General features: G+C 35.8%; 1 protein-coding gene across 1 annotated transcript; it reads right to left on the bottom strand.

The window, feature by feature from the left end:
* On the bottom strand, positions 1-24,904 carry LOC115966328 (cyclic nucleotide-gated ion channel 1-like). The gene is made up of 7 exons (XM_031085578.1): positions 24,892-24,904; positions 22,183-22,463; positions 21,076-21,288; positions 15,059-15,351; positions 12,202-12,313; positions 1,457-1,732; positions 1-822 (listed from the first exon to the last, which is right to left on the bottom strand). Exons 1-7 carry the CDS (start codon positions 24,902-24,904, stop codon positions 313-315), a joined length of 1,698 nt encoding a protein of 565 aa, XP_030941438.1. The 3' UTR covers positions 1-312.
* Between the last annotated feature and the right edge of the window lie 1,190 nt (positions 24,905-26,094).

The raw sequence follows: 26,094 nt of genomic DNA on the forward strand, positions 1-26,094 counted from the left end.
ATAGAAAGATTTCTACTATTGCATAAAATGGCTAGCTAATTAAATCATTGAGTCCAGCTCTGTTTATATAGTCACAGAGGAGAGAGAAAGCTAAGCTAAAAAGGTGGAGATTCTGTTACAACAGGCTTAACAACTTAACCACCTATTACACGTGCGAAAAACAGAAATCAAAAGCTAAAATAACTGAATAAATGAAACACAGCGTTTTTCTCTTGATTGCAAACTCAGGATTTTAAGTGATACGGTGCACCTGACAAATGGGATTCAACACGACACCGTTTCCATTGTCTTTATCAAAATCATCTCTGCTCTTCAAAGAGAAGCTGCCCTGTCTAGAACAACATCATCATACGTCTTTGCACGATGCTGGCGCCAACTTCGTTGTACACGAATTGCAGCCTTGGATTGCAATTCCTCGGGTCCTAATAGTGAGAACTTGGACTCCATTATTTTTTTGAAGTCGTGGGCCATTAGAGCGAAGGCTTCCACTTTTGTGTGGGTTTTGAGGGTTTTTGAAGAAACAGGAAGTATGGATAGGTTGCGCATGTCGTCGGAGGTAGGTTTCAAAACCCATTCAAGAAGTTTTTCTCCAAAGTGCTGACCTTTTTCAAGACGCTCAGCATGTCGAGAGTCAGATCCTTCACCATTATTGCTTGAATAAGTCCATACAATGCCATTTGTAATCAAGAATAATGCATCAATAGGGTCTCCCTCCTTGACAATGTAGCAATGCTCATTGTAGAACTTTAACTGGAGAGAGTCGCAAATCTTATGCAACAGTTGCGTACGCTTATCCAAGCCATTATCTTTCATGATTTTTAGCTGATCAAGAAAAACAAATAAGCTGAAGTACAAATCTATTTCCTAACTAATAAATAAATAAGAGATGCTTACTTTCAAATTACCATAAAATCTATTAAAAAAAATTTAACTAGAAAACAATGGGCCAAAGAGTTTTGTGGAGGGATGACAATGGAGTGAGCCAAAGCCGAATGATGGGAACTTCAAGATCCACAACAATTCTATTAACTATTCTACCTTTATTTTTTTATTATAAAACTTGTTTCATTAATATAAATATATTTAATAAATACATCTACATTACACATCTAAATGACTAGTCACGATTGAAACTCTTTATAATTATTTATAAAGAGTTAAAATGTGAGACTTGTCACATACCTACACAACACACACTTAAACAGTGTCCAAAAAATAAAATGTTAAGTATAGATTATGTAGCTCTAAGAATTAATATTTCAATAATATCTCATCTGATTCATATAAAAAAAAAATAGATAGAATAAAATAAATAAGCCATGCGAGCTGCTTGAGCCTGCTTGTGTGATCATAAAACCGATCATTTATTAATAAAACTATTCTCTTTTTTCATATTATTATTAATGAAATTTATAACACAGTTATTTAGCAAATTTATAGAGGTAATAAAACTCACATTCTTTAGTATCTGTAAGCAGATATGGCGCTTAACTTTGGTTTGAAGATCCTTTGGAAGATCGGGGACCAGGTTCTCCACATTAACGTCTTCGCCTTCTTCATATCTCTGATTTATGTTTTCCATAATCAGGCTTTTTTCTGTACTATCAAATTTCTTTTGGGAAATCCATGATATCATGCCCTTATGTTGTTTTTGTCGTTGACTTGACCTCATCTTCATGCGTATCTTATCCCCTTTTTTTTTGGATTTTGATGTTGTCCACTGCATGTACATCTGTCCCACCTCTACTAAGTCAGTTCAATTTTACCAAATCTCACCTTGTAAGTTGTATAGTTGTCAGATCAAAATATAATTACTTTCAATGCCTAGAACAATTCATTGGATTAGTTTTTCTTTTATTTTCTTTTTTTTTGGGGGGGGGGGGGGCGGCGGTGTGGTATAGAAGTGTATTTCAGTAATACTTTTCTTTTTCAAAATAAATAAATAAAAAAAATAAAAATAAAAAGATAAGTGAGGAGGCTTAGGTTTCAAATCATCTATCAAAGGTGTAGAAATTATAGACTTCGATCATTTTTTTTTCCCAAACCATTACCTTCGTTAGGAGAAGAAGGAATAAAATTGTTAGCCTTATGGATGATACTGAGACATGCGTCTCTAATATTCAATATTGATTCATTGATTTAGAAGTTTATATGGCTCTTCCACAAGGCTTTCACAGTAAGGAGGAGATGATTTGTAAACTGAATAAGCCACTTTATAGACTGAAACAGGCATCAAGGCAGTGGTTCTCCAAATTTTCTATCAACTTTACTCCAATTGGGCTTTACTTAGTCAAAAGCTGATTACTCTCTCTTTACTAGGCAACAAGGACAGTCTTTCATTGTTCTTTTAGCATATATGGATGATGGTCTGATTGCTAGTAATGATCAAGAAGCTGTGAATCAATTTAATGTGTTATTGGATTAAAACTTCAAGCATAAGGACTTGGGTGACTTAAAATTCTTTCTTGAGTTGGAGGTAGCAAGATCAGAAAAAGGAATCACTCTTTGTCAAAGGAAGTAATGCATTGGATATACTGAATGATGCAGGCTCAGTTTGTTGCATGCCTGTCAAAACTCCAATGGAACAAAACATTAAGCTTAGTACGTATGAAGGTGAAACTCTCGATAATACAAGCATATATAGAACGTTGGTTGGAAGGCAGCTATACTTGACCATTACCGGACCAAATATCACCTTTGATGTTCATAAGTTGAGCCAGGGGTGGAGCCCAAATTTTTTTTACTAGTAATAGGATATAGCCCTCCCAAAAAATTAGAACCCCCACCTCCCCAAAAAAGTTATTTCTAAGATTTCTAGTTAGTCCAATGGATTTTTAGTTGACCTGCTCAATTGTTCAAAACTTTATTATCTGTCCACCCCAAGTATTCCTAAGATTTATAGTTAGTCCAAAAGATAATGACTAATAATTGATCTTCTCAATTGTCCATAAAATTTATAATTAATCCAATGGATGATAACTCACTCTCTAGCATCATTGACAACCCATTTTCCAACATAATTTCAATTTTTTTTCATCTTTAGGTACCTACGGAGCTTTGTTGTAGCTGTTAATGCCAGCCCATAATTGCCCCATTTTCTTTCTTCTCAACACAAAAACTCCTATCTCAACCAAAATTATTAATCCATTTTTTTCCTTGTGCAACATCATCTTCTTGACTCTTTAAAGAAGTGAATATGTAAGTGCATTTTCTTTTCTCTCTCTTTTATCAATCATCATTGTTATTTTACCATTAGTATTATTTTTGTTTCTTTCTTCTGCCACTATGTGTATTGATATGCATAAGGGTATTTAAGATTTTTTTGTCACATTTTTGTGTTGCTATCTTTATTCCATTAAAGATTGTTGGGCATAATTTTGATGTGACCTGTTCTTTTATTGGATTCTTTTTTTTTTTTTTTTTTTGTATTGGTATTTGTCTATAATAAACTATATGATTTTTGTATATATGTTCATTAATATTTAAGAATATAATAATATATCAAAGTTAATAACTTTGTATTCAATATAAATTATGGTTAATATATCAATACTACAATTTGGCCCCCCCAAGTAAAATTTTCTGGCTACACCCCTGAGTTGAGCCAATATATGGCAAAACCAAGGAAGCCTCATTTGAATGCAGCACACAAAATTCTACTGAAAGGAATATTTTTCTCATCTAGTGCAGAACTTCATGCAAAAGGCATTGTAGAATCAAATCGGGCTTCATGTCCAAACACAAGAATGTCTATGACTGGATAATGCATCTTATTTGAGATTCTTTAGTGTCTTGGAAGTCTAAGAAGCAACCAACAGTCTCAGATCTTCAGAAAAAGCTGAATATAGATCCAAGGCAATTGCTACTTGTGACATAGTTTGGATATTATATCTTCTCAAGGATATTTAAATTGAAGGGAAGCTTTGTTATTTTGTGACAGTCAATTGGATCTCCACATTTGATCCAATATATCCTGTGTTCTATGAGAGAACTAAACACATAGAAATTGACTGTCATAGTGAATATTCACTCACCAGCAGCTCATCTTAAGGGGAGTATCAAAATATAGAGAGCAAGAAGAGAGACCAACTCAAAGAGAAAAACGAAAAGAATCAGATAAAGTGCATGTTAAACTACTTGCAGTTTTTAGTTACAATTACTTGTTTTGGTTAGTAACCACGTGCTACACACGTGACTTCATTGTGTAACAAAATTAGGCGGTTTTAAATTGGATCCATTCCCATTTCCTAAGGGATTGCCCCCTTGCAAGGCAATTTTGGCTTTTTCCTTGGGGACAACTGTCTTGATGCTTTTTTTATTTAAACTCCTTTATCCACGTAGCATTAATTTAACTCTTCATTCCTATCGTTCTCCTTGGAGCTTGGTCTTCTCTTTGGGAATATGGGCCTTGTGGTTACATAGTAAAAGATGTGTGTTCAAAAACTCTGCTCGGCTGCCCCTAGTCCTTCTATTGTCTTTGAGGTGAGTAGTGGATTTCTTCCACTTTGCATGTGAAAGACCAAACAAAAAAAATTCAAAACCACATTGCAAGTTGAGTGGTGCAAACAAGCAGATAATTGAGTTAAATTAAATATCAATGGTTCCTCTTTGGGTAATTCAGGTTTGGTTAATGCTGGTGACATAGTTGAAGTTAAAGATCATAGAGGGATTTGAGTTTCAGGCTTCTCAAGGGCTGTAGATATTCCAACAAGCGTTACAGCCAAACCTTGAGATATCAAAGACGAGTTGAACTTATTCAACCAACTTCAATTACAACTTGATAAAGGTTGTTCACAAACGGTAGACTGTTTGGACCAACATTGATCACTCTGATCCTGGTATTCTGGTGGTTCATAAAATTGATAAATGTGGAAAAGCCTTACGTGAATGGAGTTAAAGTTGTTTTGGGAATGTAAGGAGAGTGTAAAGTTGTTATTTACAACTATTTTGTATTGGCTTTAATTTCATGCCAAATTTGATTATGATTCTGTTCAATCATTTTTCCTTATATTTTATGTGAGATTTTATTATAAGAGTTGTGTGAGAGAGAGTGTGAAGACTCAAGCTCTTATTGAAGACCAAGTAGATTTCGCGAGAAGATATCCCACGAAGTAAGCCACATGTAAATTACATGACTAGAATGCGAAAAGTCATGACAGCTGGAGTTTTTGCGAGTAATTTGCAGGTAAGGCCTTCCCGTGAAATACCCGCGAAACATTCTTTTTTGCTATTTTGTCATTTGTGCTCCACCATGCCTTCACCTACACTATATATACCCTCATTATGCACATATTGTAAGGAATGCTTTTCAAAGAGAAAACCCTAGCATACACACTTGAGAGTTAGAGATTGTCATACCCACAATCATCTACACACTTCCTTGTGGTTTTCTTCTACTCCTACCTTTCCATATCCAAATCCTTGAGAGGTTGATAGCCCAAACACTTGCCACACTCAATCTGAGTGTAAAGTGAAGTTTTGGTACTGCTGGGAAGCATTAGAAGAAGCCAATCCTTGACGGATGCAATCGGGTTGAATTGCATGATTCGGGAAAGTTAGAGAAGACAAGGCTTCGTCAAGTCAGTTGACAGCAGGAGCTTGGAGGGCTCGAGTACATGAGGTAGACGAGGCTTAGAGGGTCTTTTGTTATTCGTGTACTCCAACTTATTCTCTAGTGGATCAATTTACCACTTGGAGGGCGACGAAGAGGCTTTTCACCAAGTTTTTCAGTTTCCTCTTCGATAACCTATCTTGATATTATCTTGTGTTTGCATTCTTCTTGCCTACTCTTTTAACTTTCATTTTATTGTTGATATTTGATGAATATGGTTTAGAGTAGTTTTATTGTTTGTTCACTCGCATTTACTTTTGTTCTGCACTTAGTTTAAGTTAGAATAAAAACAACCGAGTCATAATTTTTATTTGGGAGTCTAAACAAGCTCTTGTGTTTATACACAAATCCGAGCTTTCAGAGGGACTTGGAGTTGAAGACAAATTCAATAGGTCAAGAAGGAGGCACTGGTGTCTGTGGTAAATTTTCGGGTGTAGGAGTTAAGAAGTGAAGTTAATGACTGACTTGATAAAGAGAATAGAATGTGGTTTCAAAGATCACGATCATTATGGACTATTCATGGAGATAAAAATTCAATATATTTTCATAGCAGAGGAACTCAAAGGTTTTGGAAAAATAACATTGATGATATTAGAAATTCTTCAGGACATTGGACCATTGATTCAAAAGAAGTGGCAAATTGTCTCATTAATTACTACCAAATCTTGCTTTCCTCCATGGGCAACAATCAACCAGAGGAAACAATCAACATAATTTCTTTGCGTGGTCACCTCAGGTATGAATGAACAGCTTAATTATGAGTTTATGGCATGGGAGGCTTAGGTTGCTCTTAAACAGATGACACTTCTAAAAGCTCCAGGACTTGATGGTATGCCGCTGCACTTCTATCAGAATTATTGGAATCTTGTAGGCATGGATGTTACTTAGTTTGTACTTTCTTTTCTTAATTCTGCTTCCCTTCCTCAACATCTCAACCATACTTTTATTACTCTCATTCAACAAGTCAATAAGCCTGAACTTGTTTATGAATTTAGATCTATAAGTCTTTGTAATGTTTTATATAAGACTTTCTAAGTATTTGTTTGGATAGGACTTATATGGTGTTTGCATTTTGCTCCTTTTTTTTTTTTCCCCACGCATTTCAGAGACAAAATTTAGCCAAAATTTTTGACTTTTCAGCACATCAGTGGGTCACATGCACTGTTCACGAGACCTACAAACTTCACTTTCCACAACTTTTTCATTAAAAATGGGTCCCACGGCACTATTCACACGTTTAAAAATTATTTTGCTACAATGTTTTCAGTTTTCAGTTTTTAGTTTCAGCAAAATAAGTTCTATCCAAACGGACCCTAAGGTCTTGGCTAATAGACTAAAGAGAATTATACCAAAGATTATCACCACTGAGCATCAAAGTGCCTTTACCAAGAACTGTCTCATCTCTAACAACATCATAAGATGGTTTTATGGCCCTAAAGCTGGATATGAGCAAAGTTGATGATAGAGTGAAGTGGTCTTTCTTGGAGTCTGTAATAAGAAAGAAGAGGTTCAATGAATATTGGATTTTTTTTGGTTGTCAATGGGGAACCAAAAGGTTTTATCAAGCCAAACAAGGGGTATTAGACAAAGCAATCCTCTTTCCCCTTTCCAATTTCTCATATACATTGAAGGGCTTCACAATCTTATTTCTCAAACAGCTCAACAAGATATTATTCATGGATTGTCTTTGAATTCAAGAAGTCCCAAGTTGTCCCATCTTTTATTTGCAAATGACAACCTTCTACTCTATAAATCTACACCTGAGGAATGTTAGAAAGTGTTGGATACCTTGGGGGTTTATGAGAGGTGTTTAGCTCAACAGATTAATAGAGATAAGACTACTATCTTCTTCAGTAAATTCTACCTCGGAAGATCGAAGGACTCAAATTAAGGAGGTTCTTGGGGTTACATAGATAAAGCAATATGAGAAATATCTAGTTTTGCCCTCTTTTGTGGGTAGGAAAAAAAAGGCCAGCTTTGAATACATCAAAGAACATGTATGGAGTTGCAAGGCTAGGAGGAAAAGCTTTTATCATAGACAAGAAGAGAGATTTTGATTAAGGCAATTGTGCTAGCAATTCCAACTTATTCTATGAGTTGCTTCAAGTTGCTATTAGGTTTATTTAATGATTTGGAGAATTTAATTAGGAGGTTTTGGTGAGGACAATGAGGTGACAGTAGGAAAATTCACTGGGTGGGATGGGAGGAATTGTGCAAGCCTAAGATTGAAGGTGGTATGGATTTTAAAGATTTAGGTATGTTTAATGATGCTCTTCTAGTGTGGTGGGCCTTTTTGTAATGTTGGGCTAGGCAGCCTCCTACCGTACTGAGTCCAAGTGTTCTGAATTAAGGAGTTCGGACCGGTCTAATTGTAACCTACCTTAGTCCGACTGGTGCACAAACTATGCCTACTTTGCCAAAACTTTGGTTACATGCCCATGACAGGCGAAGCTACTATGGGAGAGCTATGGCAAGCAAATATAATAAAGATAACAAAAGAGATGCGTTCGCTACTTAGACAGAAATAAATAAAGGGCAGCGACAAGAGAGTGCCCTTTTTATGAAATAGCAAAAATAAATGAGGAAGAGATAGTAATAAGTTTATTGAATAAAAGAGAGAAATGTCAGTTTGTCGTGCCAAGTTATTTTACAAGGCCAAAGTCAAGAAGGGAACCATTTCCTTAATGCGAATAATCTCCCCAGGAAGAAATTAATTGCTTTGAGAGATCGAACCTAAATGACCTATGCTCAGAAGAATCTTTTGCCTTTAGCAATGAGCATGGGCTTTAGAGGGAGAGAGGGGATCATCCTATTGATGCATGCCTGCCATTATATGCTCTCCGTTTTTCGTTCTTTCTAATTCTTCCTTTTTCTTTTCGTTTTCTTTCTTAGTATTTGCTTATTTGTTACGATTCTCTCCTAGAGGTTACTATTACTATGTTCCTCTCCTTGTTGTGCTCAGCAAGGGTCCTTTATATAATACCTATCATGACCGAATTTTACTATTTTAGCCTTTAACTACCTTTGTCTGGTCTGGGTGTCCTTGCTAACCACCATTGGTTTGTCAGTCACTCAGCCGCCACCACTTACCTGTGCTGACTATGCCACCAGACAAAAAAGACTATTTTGTTTTTGTTTGTTTGTCGTGGCACTCTTACCTACTAAGATATGGGTGCTCCCTCTTTTCCTATCCCTCATGGCATGCACCTAGTGGTTCCAGCTCATCCTTTCTTCTTTTGGGCGGTATGTCATCCCAGTAGGACATTTCTCCCAAAAAAGCCTAAGCAGGAACCTCAGAATAGGTATTCCCCCTCTCCACCACTAGACCATGCCCTCTTACCTCGGACCCATGACCTACCCCTTCATGTATTGGCTGGATCCAGGTTGGTGATGTCTGGGCCTTGCGTATGCTTTACTTCTGTGTATGGCCAAAACCTACCGACTACTCAAGCGTTCGTTGTGGCCTGAAAGCTAGCTTGCACATTCTGCCGTCCATCCTTGACTTCTTATGGTGTAAGCTGTTTTCTGATTTCCCTTTCTTTACGGTTTGCTCCCCTTAGGGACTGGGCTTTGTTTGATTGTGGGCTTTTCTTTCTTCAACCCACTCTTTTGCTCATTTCTATATTCTTGCTACCATTTCCTGCTGCACTATTCTGTCATTCCTGCTATGATGTTATTTGATCCACACATGCTAGGTTTCTTTGGGTCTACTGCTTATTCTTCTCTCAATGACTCAATATGGTCAATAGACTTTTTGTTACATTGCTTACGGACTCCTATGTCCCATTTATTTCCTCTTGAGCATCCTTGGCCCATTTACTTTCCTTAGGCATCCTCAGTCCTTTCTAATTCTGCGTTCTCATGAGCTTTTACTAACTCCTTTGGACTTCCCTGACCTAATTACTTTAACCTTCATCCTTGGGGCTCATAGACTTTCCATCAACTCCTTACTTTCTTTACTTGCATTACTTCGGGTCTACTGTGACTCATTCTCAATTTTCTACATCACATACTGCTCATGGGTTTGCTACTTCTCTCTTTCCGGGCTCTTTTAGGCCTGTTTGCTTTCTCAAGGCCCATTTGTTTATTTTATGGCCGTATGACCTATTATTCTTACCGCTTGGGCTTAATGGCTTTTCTATCCAATTACTAACTCCTTTCTGCCCATGTTGCTAGGCTTCTTCCTTCTACTGGGCTTCCCAAAATGAGCATCAACACCTAGCTAAGCAAGCTTGGCGGTTATTGCATAATAAAGACTATTTTATAGGGTTTTAAGAAAAAATTCTTCTTCAATTGCTCTATTTTGGAAGTCAAAGGAGGTATGTCGAGGTCTTATATTTGAAAAAGTATTTTGTAAGGTAGGGATGTGCTTAAAAAAGGAGTCCATTGGAGGGTTGGAAGTGGGGGAGACATTCCTCTGTCTAACTTGTGGCTATCTTCTAGGGATCAACCTCAGCTTCAATTTCTTTTATCTGAAGAGTTATCCACAGCTCATGTAGTTGATCTCATTGATCAGCTCACCAAGCAATGGGATTTAACTCAGCTAGATAATTTATTCTTGCCTCACGAGGTTAGTTTTATTTTATCCATTCCTCTTTGCAGAAATCGAATTTAGGATACACTTATTTGGCCTTTTAATCAATCGGGTCAATACTCTGTAAAATCTAGTTACAAGTTTTTGGCTGAAGAGTTCACAGACCAGGATCAAAGAGAGTCTTCATCGGGTAAAGTGGAGTGGAAGAAAATATAGGGTTTGACAGTTCAGAGTAAGGTAAATAATTTATTATGGCGAGCTTGCAAAAACTCTATCCCATATAACAAAATCTATTCATCCTTGAAGACATCTGCGATCATTGCCATCAATCTTTAGAAGATACTTTGCATGCTCTTTGGAGTTGTCCTTGTCTTTCACCAATCTGGGATTCAGACTCAAATGTGGAATTTTCGAAGTTCAACATCTTTCTCTTGGTTTGGGGACCTAGTTACGTATGTTATTGATAGAGGAAAGAACAAAGATTAATTTCTTCAATGTTTTGGTGTGGACAATCTGGTACAGGAGGAACTTGCTGTGAACGAGCAATAAATCATTCTCCATTGGTTAGGTGAGGCCTATTATAGCTACTGCTTATGAAGATTTTACTCAAAATCGCCCAAGTGTTGCTCCATTTCCCGTAGTCCAGCTAGAGTTCGTTTGATTCCTCCTCCTCGGCCACTTTTCAAAGTTAATTTTGATGGTGTTGTGTTTAATGAAGATAGGAAGGCTGGTGTTGGGGTTGTGATCCGAAACTATTTGGGACAGATTATGGCTTCCATGACAGAGAAGTGCAATCTACCCACATTAGTTGATGAAGTTGAGGCTATGGCAGTGGTCAGGGCTGTAGTTTTTGCACAAGAATTGAGGTTTTCATCTAATATTCTTGAAGGCGATTCAAAGAAAATTATGAATACCTTTAAAAATGATGAACCTGCTTTTGCTTCTTATGGTCATTTGAGTGAAGAGGTGAAGTTTTTAGCAGAATCCTTTGTTGTTTTCAGTGTTTCTCATCTTAAGAGACAAAGTAATTCTGTAGCCCCCAATCTTGCTAGATATGCTAGACATATCAATGATTTGTCGGTGTGGATTGAGAGTGTTTCTTCACATCTTAACGCCGTAACCTTGGCTGATTCGGTTGTTTAGTTTTCAATAAAGTTACAATATTTCTTCTCATTAAAAATAAATAAAATAAATTAAAAACTTCAACTACAAGCTATGATAGTTAAAACTTCTGCTAGAGTTGTTGATCTGGTATCAGGCTATCTTTCAACTACCACTAGGCTTTCTTCTTTGGTTAATGATTGCAAGGCTCTTCTAAGTGAGTGATGAGGACCCAATTTTTGTGTTGATTGCTTTGAGGCAACCAAGACCTCCAAATTGATAAATGGACTACATGGGAGTCCATACCTCCAAAGTGAAAACTCACTCAATAATCATATTTTTCAAACATCCTTTATTAATGAACACAAAAACATATATATATATATATATATATAGATGGCTTTACAAGATAAAGTAACATTCAAAATCAAAGAAAACCAAATCACTATCTCTTATAAGTAGATAAGAATTATTTAAAGACTAACCTAACAATCTGTCATATTCTTATTTAAATATCCAACCCCTAATAATATAACTATAATCTTGAAATGATAAATTATTTCCGGTGTTTTCAACGTAAACATCTAATGTACAACTTTTCACTTACCCTATTGTAACAATCGAATTTACAAAATAAAAATTTGTATCCATGTAATAATACTACTAAAAATAATATGATTATTAACATATAACTTATTAAATTATTGATGTGTCATTCCTATCTAGAAATCATGCTCTCTCTTCTTCACTCAGTACGTTATGTACCTAGTGCATTACAAACCTCTCCACATAAACATGGGTTTTATCTGTTGAACCCACACCAATTAGAGCTTACTTTCCTATAAGAGAAAGGTGTATTACATTAGACGTAATGAATAATTTCACATGTAACTACGATGCTTAAACATTTTTTAGAAAGAAAAGAAGAAAAAAAAAAAGAGAATTGGGTACTCACCTGCAAATTTCCCAAGAAATATAGAAATAGAATCAAGCCAAAGATGGAAATAGAAAGTGCAAAGCAATTTTCCCATATATAGTTACTTGTTTGGAGGTTTTGACCAAGAGAACTGCAAAAATGGCACAAATATAGTGTCTAAGATACTAATCTCAAAATTTTATTACTACAATGCATAAAATAAAAATACACAAATTTTAGGGGAAACCAAGCCGTTAGAAGGCGATGTGAAAATCTACACTGGGGCTTTCAAGATCATTAGTTTATGGCCTTCGGTCCTCACAAAGGACCACGTAAGCAATACCTGATGATCTTCCTATCTAACAATATTGTGTCATGTGTTATAATTTATTAAGTAGGATCCTAATCACTAGACTAGTAATGAAAAAAAAGAACATAAAAACATAAAACATTAAAAAAAAACAAACAAACAAACAAAAACCTTCCCCTTCACTATTACTGTCATTGACTCCATAGCCACCACCGCTATCCCCATTTCCTATGTCAACAGCGATATTGGTCCTCCCTAGTTAACTTTAAATAATTTGCAACCTGAATTAAATAAAACTCATTTTATATTTTCTTTTTCTTTTTGTTTTTTCTCATGGCAAGGTTGTAACCAAATCTACAAAGTGAGTCCCCAAAAAAAACCCAAACTCCATTCGCAATCCAAAGGTTCTTGTGCATTCGTGGAATGCGACCAAAATTCAAGAACTCCAAATGCCCTAAGATTTATGTACAGCCTCTTTGGCATTATTGATACTTATAGTGGAACTAGCCCAATGTCCTGTAAGAGAATTTAGATCCGAACATCTAAAAATTTTAGCTAGCATTTCAAAAAGTTATTTTATTTATTTTAACACAGTTTCATAACTCATACTATATCTCGTCTTCTATTTTTACATTCAACACATTAAAATAATATAAATAATTTCAACTATTTTAACACGCAACCCATTAAAATAATATGTATAAAACAAAAAATAAAAAGAAATGGTTAGTTTCTCCAATCCACCTCTTCACTCTCTTTTCCCCAACTCTCAATCTGTCTTCCTCTACCTACAACACAACTAGGCACAAAACCCAAATTGAGAATCAAAACAACCCACGACGATCCATGGCACAACCAACCACAAAACCCATAGCAACTAGCCACCCAACCACCATCGTAACCCATAACCCAAGAAAAAACCCATCCACAACCCACCACCAAGAAACACCTTCCTTAGCAAAACCCAATCCAAAATCAATCCATCAAACCAACCACAAACCCATGAACCCACTGTGGCCCATTCCAAAATCAATCCATAGTCATCACCACCATGACCCAACGAGAGAGAGAGAGAGAGAGAGAGAGAGAGAGAGACGTTGTGGACAATGAGAAGAGAGTGATTTTTTAAATGGATAAAGTTTGGTTGCAAGTTAGGTTGTAGCCTAAAGTTACAACTCCACTTAATATCTTTTAATTGGATGTGAATTTTAACAAATCCACCATTAGATCCATTTTCTTTTTTTATTCTCTATGCTTGCAAAATTTCCAGAAAATCAAAGATCAATTAGTTATGTCATCAATTAAATGTTTAAATTTATAATCTAAAATTATGCATAAAAAAATAAGTTTATGAATCATATAATAAATAACATCTAATTGACATAAAATTTAATATATATGTTAAAAATATAAAAAACATACAATCTAACGGTTAGATTTTCAAAATATATAGCAATGTTCATTTTTTTAGTGGGAGTTAAGTTTTAGCCTTAGAATACAACTAAGTTTTTAGCCAAACTTTGTCATTTTTTAATTGAATGAAAGAGATAGAATTGAATAAATAATGGGGTTAAACATTTAGCTTGTTGCTATAGTAAGTACTATTGATAGCAGTTTATTGTAGCTTGTTCCTAAAAATATTTGGATATAATCAACCGAATGTATGCACTTTATTTGATATTTGAGATGCTAAAATAACATTTTGAATGTGAATGCTCTTAACAACTAAGCCAAAGAATTTTGGGTGTGTAAAAGAAACCCCATGAGAAATTTGGTGGCAATTTAATAAAGGGTGCATGGGATGGAAGGTGAAAGTTAAGGAGACGGGGAAGAGTTTAACGATGAAGGGGGATGGTTATATATATATATATATATATATATATATATATACTCTCTCCGTCCCACTTTATTTGTCCTCTATTCCATTTTTGGATGTCCCAAAATATTGTCCTGTTTCTAAAAATAAAAGTTATTAATTTACTAATGTTCCAATTATACCCCTATTAATTTACTAATTCAATTTTTTGATAAATTTATTTAAGGACAATTTTGAAAACTTATACATTTTTAAAAGGTAGACAAGATAATAAATGATGTTCCTTTAAAAAATTTGACTTTTCAAACAGGACAAACAAAGTGGGATGGAGGGAATATATATATATTATAATTGGATTGCTAATTAGGATTTGACTCAATAAATAACACATGGCTCAAGATAAGGTTTTCCTACAGTGCAAAGCTTGGGTCTATTAGAACCGTTATAAGGGTGACATGTTCATTTTTGGTCATGTGCCATCATCCTAACAAGCACTGACCTAAGCCTAACTCTTTCCTTCAAACCAAATCAGAGAAAGATCGGAAGAAATTTCCTTCAAATTAGATTGCATAGTTCAACACTTCTTCTATATTAAAACAAAAGTTCATTAGAGAAGAGAGTGGAAATTGGTGGATTAATAAATGTGTGACGAGGAATTATGTTCTTCTTGAATTTTTTTTTTTTTTTTTTAAGCCTTCTTGAAAAATTTAAACGAGGGGAAATTAATTATTATAGTAATTAATATAGAAAAACAAAAGTCATGTGCAAACCTCAGATTTCGCATGCCCCACCAGAAACTGAAAAATAATTTTTGTGGAAAATCTGGCGATTCTAAGACACCGGACTGAAGGGCTGGAAGAAATATTCCAAAGTCAAAGGCCGACGTTGTATTTAGGACATATTTTCGGCAAATATCATTTATAAAAGAGAGATCTCCAGAACTGCGATCACAGTAAAAAGAAGTTCCATAACATCCAATACGATTTTGATCACACCCTCCCTTCCGCTGCCAGCAAGCTGCTAGTCGTTGAATAGAGAAAAAATACCAAAACGCTCCCAATACCTAGAAGACCACAAAATCATTAATTAAACATTAATAAACTATATATATAGATATCCTAACCAATTATTATTAATTGTGAGCAATAATAATAAAAGAAAAAAATAACTGTAGACATGATGAAACTTCTTAATATCTTTAAAAGATTATAAGAAAAGTATTAGAAGTAAATCGTTACTCAATATTTTTTTATTGGAGGTGAATTGTAATAAATTTATTATTAGATTACATCTTTTACTTATATCTTCCATACTTAAAAAATTTCTAAAAACTTAAAGATCAATAACTATGTCATCAATAAATTGTTTAAATTACAAGTTTTTGTACCTTAAAATTATGTATAAAATATAACATTATAGATCATATAGTACATATTATCTGATCGATACAAAATTTGACATGTGTATTAAGAATGTAAAGAACATGCAATTCAACAATTAAATTTTCAAAATATATAGTAATGTTTATTGTATTGAGTAAGATTATAGCCTTAAGGTCCGTTTGATTGGAGAGGTGGAAAAGTGAAAGAATAAAAAATGGTAGGAGGATAGAAAAGATTTTATTTTCTTTCCTTTTTGTTTGGTTGGGAGTGAAAAAGTGTAGTGATGGAAAAAATAAGTTTGAATAAATTTACTCATATACCCTTGTTAAAAAATGATGCCCAGTTAAAACAAAAAAAGTGATAAATAACCACAAAAAAAGAGTAATCAGCCAAATTTTTTTTTTTTTTTTAAATCATGTCCAAAAAAAAATCACATCTAGTTAAAAAAAAAAAAAAAAAAAAAAAAAAAAAAAAAAAAACAAACAAAAACAAAAACAACAACAACAACTATCACGCCCAAACCCTAGAAAATCAAAAGAAAAAAAGGGCAATATTACTACTGTAGGGACACAATTTTTAATGATCCAAGGATGACGTTGGGCTCGTATGTAAAGGGCCCGAACAATATGATTTGTAGAGAGTGGGTTTGGAAAGGCATGACCTTGGACGCAGGGCAATGGCCTGGTCCTGATTTTATGAGAGCACATACAAAGGTAGGTTTGGCCTAGATAGCTGAACTTTACATCAATATAGCTTGAAGGATTTGACTCCTCGAACTTAGTCCGAGGAGCGTCTCATTCTCCTCATTCTTCCCTTTTGTAGGATCCCCCTCTTTTTTAGCTCTCCTTCCCTTTTATACTAGTATTCACTTCCCGTTCTCTATCTACGTGTCAGTTTTTCCTCGTTTAGGGGTAATTACTCGTCCTATCAGTCCATACGTCAGAGTAGTTGGGAAAAGCTGGATAGCATGGTATGGAGTATGAGCTTGTCAGGCGCTGGGCTCCACATTATGGTGTTGGCAGCTTTCTCGTTTGTACTGCTCTTGTACTGAGTTTGTCCTTTTCTTCAGGCGCTTTGTGAGGTGTTGAGCGTGAGATCGTCCTCGACCATATTCTTGGGCCATTAAGGGGCTTTCATCATACGTCCTCAGCAGTAGGGCTCCTCGACTTGGGCCTTAGGCCTTTAATGTGAAGTGGGCTGGGATTTCGAATTTCAGGCCCTACAATAACCCCTCAAAATCCTGCTTCCCGACTTTTTAGTTGGTGAGGAGGGTTTTGGTGATGTTGGGCCCGCCTCGCGGTTTGCTCAAGTTCCGCACCTTATTGCTATTTGTGTTCTTCCATTTGCATGGGAGATGTGCCGAATTAAGAGGCATTACTTTATCTTCCACCCGTGCAGTGTCCTTTGATGTTTCGGTATTCGAGGCGCGCCTTCACGAGGACCTTTAAATCTTGTGGTGGCGGATAGTGTTGGAAATTGTGCCAGAGCTGCCTTGTCCGCAACGTTTCTTGGGAATCTGCTCAAATTAAATGACACCACCTTACCCTTTATATAGGCAGGATAGGTGGTTATTCTCCTGGCATATAAACCCTTCTGCTCTCTTCAAAATCATAACCCCTTATCCATAGCCAGTTTCCACATCCAGTGTTGTCTTCCCTTAGTGCAATATGTTTGAGGCTTGGGTGGAGGTGAAGGAACTTCACCCGCCACAGAGGCATCGGACCCTTCCAAGACTTAAGGTGGTGTGGTCTGGGCAGGGGAGGCACATATTTAAGGTAACCTTTCGCCTTGATAAGGGGAAAATGGTATTTCTCCCTCCTTCAGTCAAAATCCGAAGCAGGTACTGGTCGCACCAAATCCTTGGTGCGTCAGGAGTAAGGTTTTCCGCCATCAGCGCCATCTGCTATACCGCAGGCGTGGTTCCGTGGAGGCCCATCAACTTCCGACTGCCTGCACCTTTTCTTCAACGGTGCTAGCCTCAAGTTGGGTTCCCTGCACCTTTTCTTCAGCGGTGCTAGCCTCGAGTTGGACTCCCGGCACCTTTTCTTCAACGGTGCCAACCTGAAGTCAGGTTCTTTTGCTGCCTGAGTTATAGGCATGTAAAAGTGTTGAGGAATGGCTCCCATAGACGAAATTTTGAAGCGGCAGCACGTCTCTCCCCTGCACCTATTCTTCGGCTTTTTCTTTATTCCCTTGTATCTTTTCTTTTCGCTTTTTTGTAGTTAGCTTCAGTGTGAGCTTATTTAAGCTCTTTCGTTGTACACTGTACTGTTTCTTTGTCTTAATAAAAGATGAATTTATTTACTTGTTTTAAATATTTTTCCTTTCTGCAACAACTATTTCGTGAATGGGTGTGCTCCATGTGTGTTTTTCTTCAATGATACTTAGAGCAAGAAACCTTGAAACATAATCCGACTAATTCTAATTTACCGACATTACCAGGCATAATAATGATAATTCTCAGTAAATTAAACTTATGAAACTAACCGAGATAACAGTTGAATACTCCGTAATGCGTGCGAAGAGATCGTCCGAGAACGATAAACTCTAAATGATTCATCCGAGGGGGTAGCCGAGCAGCGAGAGACTCTAACTGCGTTTTGACAACATATGGCACTATATTGCAGTTGCACCAATTCCCCTGGTACCGAGAATCCGAGGGTGGGCTGGGGAACCCGTGCAGCTTTGGGATTAGCCCACTTATCAATGGGGAACTCTTCTCCGAGGTAGATTCTAAGGCCTTGGTTCTGTCCAAAACTTGTAGTTTTTTCTTTGAGTACTTGGTTTCCCCATAGGCTTGAGTCCGAGGACCATGCAAGGCCTTGGTTCTGTCCAAAACTTGTCGTTTTTTCTTTGAGTACTTGGTTTCCCCATAGGCTTGAGTCCGAGGACCATGCAAGGCCTTGGTTCTGTCCAAAACTTGTAGTTTTTTCTTTGAGTACTTGGTTTCCCCATAGGCTTGAGTCCGAGGACCATGCAAGGCCTTGGTTCTGTCCAAAACTTATAGTTTTTTCTATGAGTACTTGGTTTCCCCATAGGCTTGAGTCCGAGGACTATGCAAGGCATTGGTTCTGTCTAAAACTTGTAGTTTTTTCTTTGAGTACTTGGTTTCCCCATAGGCTTGAGTTCGAGGACCATGCAAGGCCTTGGTTCTGTCCAAAACTTGTAGTTTTTTCTTTGAGTACTTGGTTTCCCTATAGGCTTGAGTTCGAGGACCATGCAAGGCCTTGGTTCTGTCCAAAACTTGTAGTTTTTTCTTTGAGTACTTGGTTTCTCCATAGGCTTGAGTCCGAGGACCATGCAAGGCCTTGGTTCTGTCCAAAACTTGTAGTTTTTTCTTTGAGTACTTGGTTTCCCCATAGGCTTAAGTCCGAGGACCATGCAAGGCCTTGGTTCTGTCCAAAACTTGTACTTTTTTCTTTGAGTACTTGGTTTCCCCATAGGCTTGAGTCCAAGGACCATGCAAGGCCTTGGTTCTGTCCAAAACTTGTAGTTTTTTCTTTTAAGTAGTTGGTTTCCCCATAGGCTTGAGTCCGAGGACCATGCAAGGCCTTGGTTCTGTCCAAAACTTGTAGTTTTTTATTTGTATTTATTTATTTTTCGAAGGTTAGCCCCTAGACCAGGGCAGGGAGAGTTAGCTTGAGGCCAGAAGCCCCTAGGGCTGCCCATGCCATTGGCACTACAAGGCGTAGCCCCTAGCTGAAGTTTATGTCGGAGCAACAACTGCATGTCGCTGGAGATGGAGGAAACTTTGCGAACTTCTGCCTGATAGAGGCTTAACTCCACCGCCATCTGCGCCAACGCGCAAGCCTCCCCACAGACGGCGCCAATTGTGGGGACACAATTTTTAGCAACCCAAGGATGACGTTGGGCTCGTATGTAAAGGGCCCAAACAATATGATTTGTAGAGAGTGGGTTTAGAAAGGCATGACCTTGGACGCAGGGCAATGGCCTGGTCCTGATTTTATGAGAGCACATACAAAGGTAGGTTTGGCCTGGATAGCTGAACTTTACATCAATATAGCTTGAAGGATTTGACTCCTCGGACTTAGTCTGAGGAGCGTCTCATTCTCCTCATTCTTCCCTTTTGTAGGATCCCCCTCTTTTTTAGTTCTCCTTCCCTTTTATACTAGTATTCACTTCTTGTTCTCCATCTACCCGTCAGTTTTTCCTCGTTTAGGGGTAATTACTCGTCCTATCAGTCCATACGTCAGAGTGGTTGGGAAAAGCTGGATAGCATGGTATGGAGTATGGGCTTGTCAAGCGTTGGACTCCACATTATGGTGTTGGCAGCTTTCTCGTTTGTACTGCTCTTGTACTGAGTTTGTTCTTTTCTTCAGGCGCTTTGTGAGGTGTTGAGCGTGAGATCGTCCTCGACCATATTCTTGGGCCATTAAGGAGCTTTCATCATACGTCCTCGGTAGTAGGGCTCCTCGGCTTGGGCCTTGGGCCTTTAATGTGAAGTGGGCTGGGATTTCGAATTTCAGGCCCCACAACTACCGTGAAGAAAAACAAAAAAACAAAACAAAACAAAAAAAATACAACAAGGCAACATTACTGCCTAAGGGTGAAGAAAAAAAATAAAGGCAACTTAAAAAAGCCCATGTGCACATGCACATGGGCCTTTTTGTCAATTAAGAAAAAATTCATCTTCACTCAGTTTTCTCTCCATTTTGGGAAGAAAACATTTTGGTGGGCCGGGAGAGAAAAACCCTAGGCCCCACATTTATTTTCCATCTTTCCTACCCAACCAAACACATTCCAAAAATATTTTTCTTCCTATTCTCTCTCCATAGTTTTCCATCCACCCTATTTCACCTCCAAACAAACACATCCTTAGGATATAATCAATTTTGTAACTAAATTTTGTCCAAAAAGTAATGCAAGATAGTAGGATCATCACCCAAGGCTAGTTTAGATTCAGGAAGATGAGAGGAGAGTAGAGGGGGGGAGCTAAGTAAATTTGGCCGGAATCTAAACTAGCCACAAGTTGATAACATGAAACCTTTGGAATCTATATATATATATTGGTATGTTGGATCATTTGAAATGAATGTTTATCAGAGCCAACAAGACATTGATAAAATATCAAAACTTGTCAAGAATAAATTTATGTTGCATTTGGAAACTTAGATTTGGAATTGGATTTGGATTTTAAATCAATAGATTTGAAATGCCATGATTTCAAATCCATTAATTTTAGATATCATTTCAAACTCAAGAATTTTAAAGGTTTAAAATTCTTGGCAGATTATATTTGTCAAATCCAAATCCTTGACCTTTTTTAAACCATCCAAATTTGGTATTTAGATTTTAATTACCCAAATCCAAATCCATATGTCCAAATCCTGCCATCCAAATACACACTATTAATGAATATGAAATTACTCTGTAATCAAACTTACATGTCCAGCAAGGATGTATAGAATGAAATTCAATGGAGCTTTGACCCGTAAGATTCTATCAAATTTCTTGTCATTTGTTATTAGTTTCCTCCAGGATAGGTAGATTTGATAAACTCTTGGCACATATTGGAAGAGAACAACAGCGTTCAGGAATTTTACTTTATGTGTAGATTCTGTACTTCTCATTTCTGAAATAATAATTCGAACTACCACCTGAATAGATTACAAAAAATTTCGTGTTTAGAGCGAATGGACAAAATCCATGTGTAGGACAATGATAATTTAAAGAAACTAGTGATTTATGGGTGTAGCAGAAATTAAACTAGGATTTAATCTTTAAGGGGTCAAATTTTGAGTCCATTTTTTTATTAAAAAAAAATTTAAATAAGAAATAGATTAATGGTCCATTTGGATTTAGGGGGAATAGAGTAGAATTGACACAAAATTAACTTATTTTCAACTAACTCTACTTTACTCCCTTTCACTCTCTCTCCCTCCCCTCAATCCAAACAGGCCCTAAGATTCAACACTAAATTAATACAAAAAAATGTAAACTATTTTTTTTTTTTAAAGAAAAAGAAGAAGAAAACGAAAATGTAAACTAGCATTTACTAATTGTTGACAAAATAAAAATATAAGGAATAGCATAAAATAATTATTTTTTAATACCTGTCAACTTAATCATTAATTAAAGTAAAACTCAACAATTTTTAATCCTCAAAAGTCGCTTATGATTTATTTTATATTGAGTTTTGAGGTAATTTCCCTTTAAATGTACAAAATTTAAGAGCCAATTAGCATTCAACTTTGACCACTTAGTATTACAAACATAGATTTTACTGTATGAGTATCAAAAATTGATGTCACAATTTTGCACACATCATAAAAAGTAATTCAAATACTTATTTATTTTCTCATTGAAGTATCCTCAATTATATTCCTTGTTACATCACTTTGTAATTAGAGTCAAATTGTACTAATTTTGGAATTTCTAGAAAAAAAAAAATTATGGATTAACATAAACTTAACCCCATAAAGTGAATTAGTCATATTAAAAAGATAAGAATAGTACATTTAATATAAAATATTAACTGATATCCCCCTTACCTGTGGGATGGGAAGAATAGTTAGAATGTCGAGTATGAACCGAGGCCACAAATATTTCCGAGCTATTTTCCAAGCATCTGTATTTAACTCAGGTTTTGCCAGTTTCCGAAGTTCCTCGTCAATAAAACCAGTGCGAAATTGCAATATAATATGCAGTAGGTGAATGATATCAAAGAAAGTTCGCAAAACGATAGTTGTTTTCCACAATCTACCGTCAACCCTAGTGCACAACTTGTTTTGATTGATCACAGCCACAGGAAGGTAAAAGAATAATGGATCCACTGCTACTGCAGTCATACACGACAATACAAATCCTACCCTCCATCTTTTAAGGAATTTCTCCCTTGGGTCAAGAATATCAAGAATATATGTCTTCAAAGTCTTTTTTTCTTTCACTGAATCACCTCCACCACTTTTAAGAACTTGCCGCTGCCCCTCAATGTCGCCCTTCCTGAATAAAACACCACAAATATAAAATTAGGGAAATCAACTGCAATTTTGCTAGGGGAGGCTTAGGTCCCGTAGTGCAATTAATCCCTTCCCTCTCAAAAACATTTTTACCGCTTCCACTTTTTAACCTTTTTTTTTTTATTCAATAGTTGAGATTGAAAATTGCTTAATAGTTAGTACTACACCTAATCTCAATCTGATCTAGTATGTCCCGTGCATTGGACCCTATAGAATGCTACCACATGGTAGCATCTTATCGAGTGTCATCCTATCGAATCTAGTACACAGGACACTAGACCCAACCTAAACTCATTAGTAATAATAGTTGATTGTTCAAATAAATTCAATTAGATTAGGATTAGTATAGAGTTTTAATAATAGATTATAAGAAGTTAGTATTTATCTAGTCTATTTGAAAGTTTGTATTGCAAAAGTTTATGAGTAATGCTATCAGTAGTTCGGTATTACCAGTTTTACTACGTTGATCTTATAAACATATGTATCACCATTCACAAAGAAACAATTCAAATATTCAGTTATAAGATAATTGAAAACCATCAATCACATTTATTGTCACATCAATATATAAGACTTATGTAGTAAAATTCGTAAAACTTTTAACATTTTCCTAAATTACATGGAGGTTTGGACCCACCACCCAAAGCGGTTCTATTTTTTGTGGTCTTAGCATTGTTCCAATTACATTGCAATACATGAAATAGTTTAGCAAGGTATGATTTTCTCTTGCTTTTTTTACATTATGTAATTTGAAGTAACTGTCGAAATATAAAATAAAATAAAATAAAAACAATGTACGGAGATTCTAAAGGTATTTTGGTATAACAATTTTTGGGGGTTTTTTTACGTTTTCAAAAATGGCTAAAAATGTTTTATGCCTCAATGAGAGGTTTTTTTTTTTTTTTTTTTTTTTTTTTTTTTTTTTTTTTTTGGGTCTTTGAAAAATGATTTCACCTTGACCTACTTTTTTAGTATTTCAAAACACCCAAAAATAAGGAATTTTTTTTTTTTTTTTTTAAACAAACGTCTCCTTAGGCTATGGCAGGAAAAGATAAATGTTACCCCTTTATCTCAAATTGTTTGGCCCACTTAGGAATCCCAACTATTTAGGGAATTATCATTAAATGTCTTATTTCTTTAAAAATAAATTATAAATTTCCTAAATTACCCTTAAACAAATTTATCAAAAATTTATACAACTGTGCATATAAAAAATAAAAAAATAAACTTGTATTACCAAAATAAATAATAGGGTAAATTTCATTCATACCCCTTAAGATTTGGACTAATATCATTTAGGTCTAAAATTTTTCAAAACTAACTAATTTGACCCCTAAAACCAATTTAATCCCTAAATAAGTTCAGAAAAAATAACTAACTTTTAAAGAACCAAGTTGACTTTAGAGACAAAATTAGCTAGATTTAAAAAATCTTGGATCTGGTTAGCATTAACCCAATTCTCAAAATATGTTAGTAGAATTTACCCTTAATAATAATAATAATAATAATAATGCCGAGCAAAACAAACTAACCTTGCACTATTCCCTTGCCGATTGCAAAGATAACTCATAGTTGCTTTTTTGAGAATCTGGATATTCTGATGACTCTTAACTAATGCTTATCGATGATTCAATGTCCAAAATGAAGAATCAAACTTTAAACTGTGTCTGGACCCTGCGAACTTTACCAGAAAAGTCTGGATTTTGATCCCTGGAAAATTGGAAAACATATTTGTGCTTAGAAAAATAGTGACATACTACCAATTTTCATTTATCTCAAATGCGAGTTCCCATGACCTTACAGGTGTGCACCTTAAGGCTTTTTCATTTTTTTTTTCTTGGAAGAAATAAGAAGATTTTCTTGAACCATACTACTCACAGTCACAAGATTCACAACTATTGACTTGGTTTTGGCCTGAGTCCAGTACTTCAGGCCACTGGATCTGACACGTTTCAGATTCGTGTTCATAACATGTATCTCATAATGTACTAGAGTCTGAAACTTTGGACGGAAGATTTTCTCCTTAGCTTGATTGTTCAGAGTATGTAACAATAATAAACATAACAATAAGTAGTTCTAACCTCTAAATATAAATCCCCTTAGAGTAGAAGAGAATGTGAATTTATATAAAACGTAAATCGAACCTGACTAACTCAAGTCGCACGCATTTTAGAAGGTGGAGCAATGCATAAAGTGGCAGAAGTTGGCTTTGTTATGGGGAGTTTAAGAGTGCGCAGAGGCAGAGCAGATGCATAAGCAAGAGCAATTCCTGGCTTGCTCTTAAACAGAGTGTGAAGTTTGAGAGCCATTCAAAATGGTCAATCCCTCAAGTATTCTAATATTGTCGTTTTTTCAGCTACCGACAACATAAGGTCAGATTCTTTGAGTGGATATTTTTCCGGTCTGGTATGATTTCACTGATATACTGACACTGACAAGCAGAGTTGAGATCATTTTAATTCACACAAGAAGCTGGCCTTAACTAGAATCCAAGTATAGACCTAATTATTATTTGTGTAAAAACTCAAAACTTTTTATTATACCGACGCTACCATCGTTATCTTATCTTCTCAAAATGAACTTTAATGTGTTTGATCTGAAAAAAAAAATGTTTACAGGACAAGGAGGAACCGGTGAGGCACTTAGACCAATGCTTGTCATTTCTCATGACGGGTCAGTTTTGTCAGCAAGTCAGTTGAACTGTACTACTGTGGTGTGAGCAAGGAAAGGATGGGGTGGAACTTGGCACCCGGACATAAAGTTATTGAAATATTTTTCAGTAAGTTTTTTTTTATTATTATTACTTCAACTGTGTTAGCAATTGCACGCCTTACCATATATGTAAATTTATATTGTTTATTAATTAATGAATTCATAGTAAGAACTAAATTTATTATAAATTAAGAATAGTATAAACTAAATTAACTGTGTTCGTGGCCAAATTAATTGTGAGATGTGACCTAAGATGTACGACCAAAAATACTGTCTGTTTAAAGCTGTTTTGTTTTGTCCATTTATGCCACATGAAAGACTGTCGCAGACTCTGATGTGAAAATAAAGCCTGTTTGGTAAGTGTGTTTGAGCACACTTTTGAGCATTTTAAACAACATTATACATATTTTCACACACTTTTTTACTTAAACGTATATCAAAAACGCTCAAACAATATTACTCAAACTCCTTCACCAAACACCCCTAAATGATTGAAAATTTTATTTTAAACTTTGTGTTTTACAGCATGATTCCTCTCACCCTAAAAGAACGTGCCAAGGTTGAATGTATTTTTGCATGAGTATATATATTGTTGTTGTTGTTGTCGTCGTCGTCATCATCCACAAGTCGGGTTAAGTCGATTTTGGATCTAACCTAGACTTGACCTATCAACATCAAGTGAAGGGCTAAGGAATCCGAAATCGATCGCTAGAAAAATTGGTTAAGTTGGTT

The sequence above is a fragment of the Quercus lobata genome, chromosome 11, assembly GCF_001633185.2.
Source record: "Quercus lobata isolate SW786 chromosome 11, ValleyOak3.0 Primary Assembly, whole genome shotgun sequence".
Lineage (NCBI taxonomy): Eukaryota > Viridiplantae > Streptophyta > Magnoliopsida > Fagales > Fagaceae > Quercus > Quercus lobata.